The sequence below is a fragment of the Gekko japonicus genome, unplaced genomic scaffold (assembly GCF_001447785.1).
Source record: "Gekko japonicus isolate JY-2015 unplaced genomic scaffold, Gekko_japonicus_V1.1 scaffold13, whole genome shotgun sequence".
Lineage (NCBI taxonomy): Eukaryota > Metazoa > Chordata > Lepidosauria > Squamata > Gekkonidae > Gekko > Gekko japonicus.
The window spans coordinates 2332811-2341611 of NW_015172553.1; the positions used below are offsets into that span (position 1 = coordinate 2332811).

The window sequence follows — 8801 nt, forward strand, 5'->3', positions numbered from 1 at the left end:
TCTCTCTCTGTCTTTTCTAGGCATCTTGGCGGTTTGTGGCCTTAGCTTGTGCATTCATGGAAGTTAGCAGCAGAGGTGCATAAGCGGGGAGATCTCTGCCAAAACCACTGCAGGAGGGGGTGCTGAAAAGCTCTTTGCCCTGATCTGTGCTGGGGAGGGAGTGGCACAGAAGAGCTGTCAGAGCATTCTTGGGATTTGTGGTCCAGTTGGAAAGCCTTCAGAAGTTTCAGCTCTAATTGCATATCTTGATCTGGAATGCTCACTAAGCTAAATCCAGAGTCTGAATTGCAACCCACAAGCCACTGTGGGCAAATTGCTCTGCTTGCTATGTTTTGTATTGTCAACTAGAAAATGACTTTGTGCTCCCCTTCTCTCCACCCCCCCCCCCCCCCCCCCGCAGGTTTGAGAAGATGATCAGCGGGATGTATCTGGGCGAGATTGTTCGGAACATCCTGATCCATTTCACCAAACGAGGGCTGCTCTTCCGTGGGCAGATTTCCGAGCGGCTAAAGACGAGGGGCATCTTTGAGACCAAGTTCCTGTCACAGATTGAAAGGTGAGGACTGAGTGAGAAGAGTGGGTGGAGGGAGACTCCAGGTACCTACTTCAGAAAGGCTGCTTTCGAGGGGACCCCCACCCTGTGAGCAAGTCTGCATTGGGCCAAAGCAAATATGAGGCAATGCAAAAGCAAACCAGGAACAAAACTGATGACAGAATCAGTTCTGGAACTTGTTTGGCCTGTTCTCTGCGGCCCAATCAGGCTGAATGTGATGTAATAAACTGATGGAACTTGCTGCCCTTGAGTTTCTTGGAGGAAGGATAAAGAAGCAATAGATGAAACTATCCTTTTCTTCTGATGATGGAAACTTGGTCTGCTGCCGCCTAGTGGACAGTCAGCTCTTTTGTTCCTACAGTGCCGTTAATCCTGATGATCTCATGCAGGGCAGAACTAGACATGAGACATTATTAACCACTGTGGAATGGGGTGAGGATGCATGACATCAGACATGGTATGGCATGCTGCACATTTTCCTTGCTAAATATTAAGGAAAGAGAAGGAGGGTAAGGATTGGGGGGGGGGGGGTTAGCAGCAGCAAAATAGTTATCCTTGTGTCTAGTTGTGCCCAAAGTTGTGGGGTCTGCTAGTGACTCTTGGCCTGTGTGTTGAGACTTGCCAACCTGTTAAGGGATCTCAGTGAGCACCTTTGCATGTTTACTTGGAAGCATGTCTCATTAAGCTCCAGGGGGTGTATTTCAAAGTTAGTGTGCAAAGGATAGTGACTCAGGATGGGGATAAACCCCCCAAAGGTGGTTCGTGGCAGCCCCCGAACCAAACCATCCCAAAAGGGCCCCACCCAAACTTTAGCTGGTCCGGCGAGTTCAATTGCCTCTTTCTTCTGGCAGTGGTGAGCCACCGCCAGGAGAAAGGAAGCAGGGACTGCCCTAGAAGGGACTTCCCTTTTACTTTTTTCCCAGCCGCGGCTTGCCAGGGCTGGGAGAAAAGGTGTGGGGGAGAAACACCTGGGAAGGGTTAAATGGCTCCCAGCCATTTAACCTGTCGGTTTCACTTCTTAATGGCTTGCAGCCATTTAAACCTAACAGGTCAGTGAGTCTGCTGATCATTTAACCCTTCAGTTTTGCTTTCCCCCTTCAAAGGCTGGGGAAGTAAAATCAAAGGGTTAAATGGCTGCCAGTCAGCCATTTAAACCTAACAGCTGATCAGTGGACCTCACAGGGCTCAGCTGTCTAGGTTGAAATGGCTGGCCCAAACAGCTGAACCAAACCAGCAACAAGTCTGGTAAATGTTCAGGAAAGGTGCCTTCCCCGAACATCTGTTTGCAAACTCCCAACCGGCCCAAATTTGGCCCAAATTTTGGTTTGTGAGCTGGTTTGTGCCCATCCTTAATAGTGGCCTCATTTGGATAACTGGCCTACATTCTGAAGTGCAAGCTGTGGCGAAAGCCATTGAAGTCAGCCTGTGCTTGCAATTTTTTTTCCCAAAAGAAGATTGGGAAATTTCCTCTGCTTGAACTGTGTGGGACCTTGCCAAAGTGTCTCACTTTTGCACTGAATTTGAAATAAACTCTTTCATTGCTTGCTGAGAACAAATGGTAACTGATATTGCAGAGGGTCTGCAATATCCTTTTATTACTTGGAAAGTATATCAAAAAGATTCTGCAAAAGTTATTACTATTTCCTTACTTGGAAAGGAGCGAACAACTGGAGTCAGATTTAAGAAATCATGGTATAGGCAATGATGAATTAGAAAATGTCAAGTGAATGGAATACCTTGTATTGGTCCAACTTCAGTTAATCTGAGTGTTGTCCAAGCTTCACAGAATTTCATATAGGACTAAACCCATACTCTGACGTCAGCTTGATTTAGTCTCAGAAAAGGTCCTTTCCCCCCTGAGGTTTTTGTGTCTTCATCCTTTGCACCTGACTGCACAGCACTTCCTAACTAACTGCTGTTATAATGGTCTCCCTTGTGAGCCGGTTTGATGGAGGTTCAAGCCATCATTCCATCAGAAGTATTGTGTTCTTGCTTCTAAGGTCTGTGTTTTGTCTTCTGGCCCTACAGTGATCGCCTAGCCCTGCTCCAGGTCCGTTCCATCCTCCAGCACCTTGGCCTAGAAAGCACATGTGACGACAGCATTATCGTGAAGGAAGTGTGCACAGTGATTGCCCGGCGCGCTGCCCAACTTTGTGGGGCAGGGATGGCAGCCGTGGTGGACAAAATCCGAGAGAACCGTGGGCTGGACTTCCTTAAAGTCACAGTTGGCGTGGATGGGACCCTCTACAAACTTCATCCACAGTATGTCCATCTGCCTGGATGAGAGCTTATGTTACCTGTCCTGTTCTTAGTGGGGATGATTTCATTGCTGCCTCTGCAAAGATTTGGAGGGGGAGGGGAAATTATATCAGGAGCCGGGGGAGGGGTTTCTTCACTGACTTCTGGCCCCACAACGTTCTCATTTGCTCAGTAAGAGTGCATAAGATTGCCTGTAAACATGCAAAGGTTTTATACTCAAGCATCCTAAATGTTATGTCACAAGTCCTAATAGCCATGCAACTATTTCTGCCAACCAGCCATCTTGAATCCCTGAAGAAAGGAGAAAGAGAGGATAAAAATATTTTAATACAATAAGCAGAGCACTGGAACCACACACATTGCCCACTGGGAGGCTGTGTTCGGCTTTTGAAATTTCACTAGGCACTCTAGCATAAGGATTAAAACCTTGCTTTAATTTAAAAAAGAGAGACAAAAGAGCAGATATTTGGGATGATGGGCTGCACATGAAACACTAACAGTGCCATCTTGTGTAGAGCTGCACCCTTCTAAATCCATTGCAGTCAGTGGGTGTAGAAGGGTGTAACTCTGCTTAGGACAGCACTGTAAGTTTTGTGTTTGCACCATGTGGTTGCGGAATGCACGTAGTTTTATGAAGGAAATGAAACACAGGTGTGTTGAACTTATTGTTTACAACCTGCAAAACCCCCACCAAACCCTAAGCTGTTGTCCATTCCATCTTCCTCCCTTTCAAATACTTCATTAGAAACTTGAATAAAACAGGCCAAAATACAAACTAAGTCAAGAAGTAAAGGAATACCTAATTTTAAACCAGGAGCTGGAGATCCCTGTTGACTTTTCAGACCCGCTCTTGATTTCTTTCCCTTCTCTTCAGCTTCTCATCAGTAATGCATGAGACGGTGAAGCAGCTCTCTCCAAAGTGCGAGGTAACCTTCCTCCAGTCAGAAGACGGCAGTGGCAAGGGTGCGGCACTCATCACCGCTGTGGCATGCCGAATCCGGGAGGCCGGTCAGCACTAACCATCTGGGGGCCAGAGAGCCGGGTTCCAACATGGCGGATGCCCTTCGTTCACCCCTGGCTCCCCTCACCACCAGAGGCGACTCCTTGCTTGGCTTCTGCTCTGCAGACACCACCCCTCAGGCTCCAGGCTCTTGTGTCTCTTGTTTAAAAGTATTCCTTGAGCTCTTCTGCATGCCGTATGAGCACATATCAAGTAGAGCATAAATGGTGTTTGGGCATCTCCCTCCAATCCCAAACCAACCTCTCTTATGCAGAGTTTGCATTGGATGTCACCCGTCACCATCCCTATCCGGGTCTTCCATAGAAGTGGCAGGCAGTGAAGCAACGATATTGCCACTTTGCATCGACTGGTACTGATCTTATATCCAAGTTTTGACTTTGGCACAGTGGAAAATGTGAATTAACAACAACAACAACAAAAAGTAAAAAGGAAGCCAAAGCTTCCCAAGACTGTGTTGAAGGATCAAACGGCTGTTGTTTCTGTGAAAGTCATGGTACCTTTTTTTTAAAAAAGGTGACAGGTTGTAATTGATTTTATGGTAAAAATGTTTATTGGAGGATACAAGTATCTGTACAGGGAGAGTGTCATATGCTGCTGTTTGAAAGTATCTGTCCAATTGTGTTAAAGGGGGCATTTTTAATCCAAATGGTAGAGCACGTGCCTGGAAATATTTGAGGACCCTCTTCCAGCTTGTCCTTTCCTTTTTAGATTTAAACCTAACCCACAGGTGCCATACAGGTGCCTGTAGGTGCCCGTTTGGAACCTGCTGCTGCTTCTGTACATAGAACCCTCCTCCACCACTAAGCAGAGGTCCTTTCCCTTTCCACAAGATCCGCATCTTTAATATGGAGTGAGGGTTAGCTTTTTTCTGTCTGTGAAATAGCATTCTCATCTTACCTCACACGTGGCATGACACTCTAGAACCAGTTTCTCAAAAACTGTGGTTTTTCCCCTCTCACCCACGTGTATAGTTTCAGAGAGAGAAAAGCAGGGATTCTGTGTGTGATGTTGTCAGGTTTTTGTGCGTGTGTGAGGGAAGAGAGCCGAATACGTTGCAGAATAAATGTTTATAAGGGGTGGAACTAGAGACTGGAATTAGGTGTAACGTTTTTGAGGATAAATATTCGTCAGTAATTTTTGGGACCCCTTTAAGGAAACTGGAAACGCTTTTTGGTCTAAATAACGCCACCAAATGGTTGTTTCTGCTGCTTGAAGTTGCTGTTTCCCACTGTGCAGTCATCTAAATGTGCACTGCAACCTTTGTTCCAGTGCACAAGCATAACGAATGGTGATTGTGCCACACTGGGATCCTGGGATAAGTCTTCTAATCACCCATGGAAGTTGTGTTATCATAATTGGGATGGGATAAGGCCCTAATATGTATTACATTTATGCATTTTGGGAGGATATCCTTCTGAGCCTTGTTCCCACCCCAAAGGGATAACTATTTGTGCTTACATGTCTCTCCCCCCCCCCCGCCCCATCTTTCACTATTGACCATATTTATTTTCTGTTCAACATGAATGTTGATTTCTGGTTTCCACAGGAATAAGGTGTTCTTTTTGCAGCCTCAAATCTTACAAAATTTTAGAAATGAACACAATCTCTAAGTCTGAGACCCACTAAAGACCTCAGTGACAGAATTTAGCTTGTAATTGTGGGATGGAAGTCCTTCAGTGACAAAAAAAGAAAGGCTGTGTGTTTGTATTATGTGTGTTCCAAACTTCATTTTGAATCGTTTTGAAATCTTTCTTAAAGGTATGTTCAAAGATCATTGCTAAGCCATTCTGTGTGGCTTCCGATTTCTCATCAATTAGTTCAGTTGTTACGGGAAAGAGGAAGTGGATCATGGCCTTTGTGCAGCCGTGAGAAAAAGGTTCTCAACCAGGAAACCTCTAATTAAATAGAAAATATTTTTGGTATCTGTTTGAGCACAAGGTTGTGTATGCCCTGTCAAGGTACCTGAGCAATCCTTGGCTGAGCTGTCAGTTTGAACAGAGAATTCTTTCCTCTATTTTTTTATGGGTATGTATATATTTATATGGCTTGGAATAACTAAAGTACCAAAAGAATCTTTCCAGTCTGTTGGCGGTACAGATTCAGATTTAAAGCATTTTTTTTCTTCTCTCTCTCTCATTTTTTAATTTTAAATGTTTGCATATTTTATAAAAAGCTTCAGAGTTGCAATAAAGATGAAAAATTATGCATTTCAAAACAGTGAAATGGGAATCTGATGTAGGACAAACATCAAGATTATTTTTTTTATAAAGAAGAAATTGACTAATCCCATACTAAACAGTTTTGTGTAACAATTTACTGAAAATAGCTTGTATCTGCGGAACTGAGAGAAGCACAAATGTCTGATCTATTGTATTCTGGAGAGAGCAAAGATAAGTATTTTTTTAAACTTGAATATCAAGGGGCTGCCAGACTGTACCTCGTCCTGAAATGCATTGTATTTCACCAACAGTGAACGCTAGTGAATAGCAAATTTTATTTTTATAGTGACTGTTTATTAAAGGGAAAAAAGAGAATAATAAAGTAAGTTTTGTGTGTGTCACTTTGCATCTTGACTGGTTTGCAATAATTGCAGGTTTTCAGAAATGCCTGGCTAGACTTTTAAAAGAGCATTGCTGGATCAGACCAAGGACTCCTCCTAGACCAGCATTCTGTCTCTATCAGCATCCAGCTTCTGAGAGACTTGCATACAGAACAGGAATGCAAGAGCTGTCCTTCTTAGTCACAAGACTGCATCTGAACATGGGGTTCTATTTAGCTAGTAGGGATGGTCACTGCTGATTCTGCCCTTCTCCCTGAATTTGACTAACACTTTCTTTTTAAAAAGCCATCACAGGTGGCAGCCATTGAAACATCTTGTGGCACTAAATTCCTTCACTTAAGAGGACTGAGCAGGGTTCATTACTTTACGGTACAGAATCTTCCATGAGCATGCACAATAAGAGCAAGGGACAACAAGAAACAACTGTGAGTTGAATTACCTGCAAAAGTAAATCCAAAAGGAGACTTCCAACAAAGTGAAATGCACATGTAATCAGAAATGAATCTATACATATAATCCATCATGCTCCTCCATTTGTGTATAGAAAGCTAGATCATCAGGGAAAAGGCTATGCTTATAACCTTTTCCTCTGACAACTAGCTTTCTATACGTAGGTTATTTAATTGTTTTTGAAGCATTCTGTCATATGAATTGATACTGCCCATATGTAGATTAATCTCTTCTGCTATTTGTGAGAACCAGTTCTAATGATGTCATTTTATGGCTCAAGATCCTCAAAAAAATTGTTGGCTAATGGCTACCCAGCCATAAAGTTTGCTTCAATAGATCTATGATGAAGAACCACATTTACAAGTATTACACATTCACCCTTTCACACATGCTGGAATATCTATCCACTTTAGCAATCATTTGAAAGTGGATTTTGCTTTTTCACATGGTAAAATCCAGTTCCAAAGTGGAGTGAAAATGCAGTATTCTGTATTCAGCACATGGCTCAACTGTACCTTGGAAATCCCAAAGCAACAGGAAGGAACACACAAGTGAGAAAACTGAGAATGCAGAAAAGCCCTCAGTCACTGATAGAGATAGCTAAAGCAGGGGTCTCCAGCCTTTCCTGGTGCCCACCAAATGTTTTTAGAAAGTGGATAGGGCCAGGTGGGGTTTTTGCCACAGCAGGTCTACTGACTGGGTATTGAGGACCTGATTGGTTATCCAGCTTTTTTATAAAGTTGGTTTGGCAGTAGCTGCTACCCACAGGACAAGGATCGCCACTGCATTACTGAATGTAAGCTGTGTGTATGGAAGAAAATATTTTAAAACAATATATTCATTTTTAAAGGCATCCCGTTAAAATGGAGCTTCTCCCTAAAACGTCTGGGAGTTACGATTACTTGACATTTTGTGGTTGGCTCCACCTTTGGCAGTGAATTTGTGGTTCTCTCCACTTATTCTCCACAAGCATTTTGTGCTTGCTCCCACCGTCTTCTATCAGAATTCCAAAGTTGTTCACAGCCTCAAAAAAGTTGGGGACCGCAAGTATATGTGTTTCTGGGCTTAGTTGCATATTTAGAAACTAGTTTCCTTTCTCACTTCCAAAGCGTGTAGACTTGTAACATCTGGGAGCTGGTTCATAGTCATCACTTCATACTCCACAGTGGAAAATGATATTGAAAAGCATTGAGCTTGAGGTAATTGTTCTTAAGTTCCTGCGTGCCTGCACAAACAGGGTGAGGGATATGCTGGTGGGAATTAGCCATATGCCCCTTGTTTACAGCCAAAGGAATCCACTATGCTCAGTCCTCAGATGGCTGGTCACCTTTTTTCACTTACTAGGCCATTGTCTGTGAGAATGCTCTGAAGGAGAGACCTACTGCCCTTCTGTTGCTGGGTTGGATGGGCAAAAGCAAATCTTGGACTGGTTTTCAGACACCCCCCCCCCCCAACAAATGGGCTACTCCAAGATGCAGTCTCTCTGCAGGTAACCTTGCTGCTTTTGTTTCACTTGAGTACTGGGAGTGTCTGTCAGGAGAGGAGGAATTTCATGGCTCTTTAGGAATCCACCCTGGCAAGTTGTCCCATTGATACTCTCTAAGAGCCAAGGTGTCCAGGTTGGAAGGCAGCCAAGCACTGCCAGTTCTCTGCTTTGTTCCTGTGAAAAATGTGCCCACTTTCTGGGAGAAGTAGAAAACTAGGTGCCTAAATCTGCCCCCTGCAAGAGACTTCCCCACAGCTCTTATGTGGGTCTTAACAAGAACCACGAGCTGTTTTTTGTGGTTTTTTAAAGACAAAGATCTTTGAACTATTAGTAAAACTGTCTGGCAGTAAGTCTGAGTTATTTTATTTTCGTATTTATTACACACACACACACACACACAATTTTCTTTCATAGCATGCTGTGGCATTTTCCCACTTCTTGACAAGATGCCTATTTGCAGACTGGATTCAAA

The 8801-nt window shown here is 43.7% G+C and overlaps 1 protein-coding gene across 2 annotated transcripts in view; it reads left to right on the forward strand.

Moving 5' to 3' along the window:
* Positions 1-6384, forward strand: part of LOC107118773 (hexokinase-2) — a 66383-nt gene extending 59999 nt beyond the window's left edge. For both annotated transcript variants that reach the window (XM_015421134.1, XM_015421133.1), the window contains exons 16-18: positions 401-556; positions 2582-2815; positions 3687-6384. In XM_015421134.1, the coding sequence (XP_015276620.1) occupies positions 401-556; positions 2582-2815; positions 3687-3831 (535 nt within the window). In that variant the 3' untranslated portion in view covers positions 3832-6384. The remainder of the gene's footprint in view (positions 1-400; positions 557-2581; positions 2816-3686) is intronic.
* The last annotated feature ends 2417 nt before the right edge of the window (positions 6385-8801 follow it).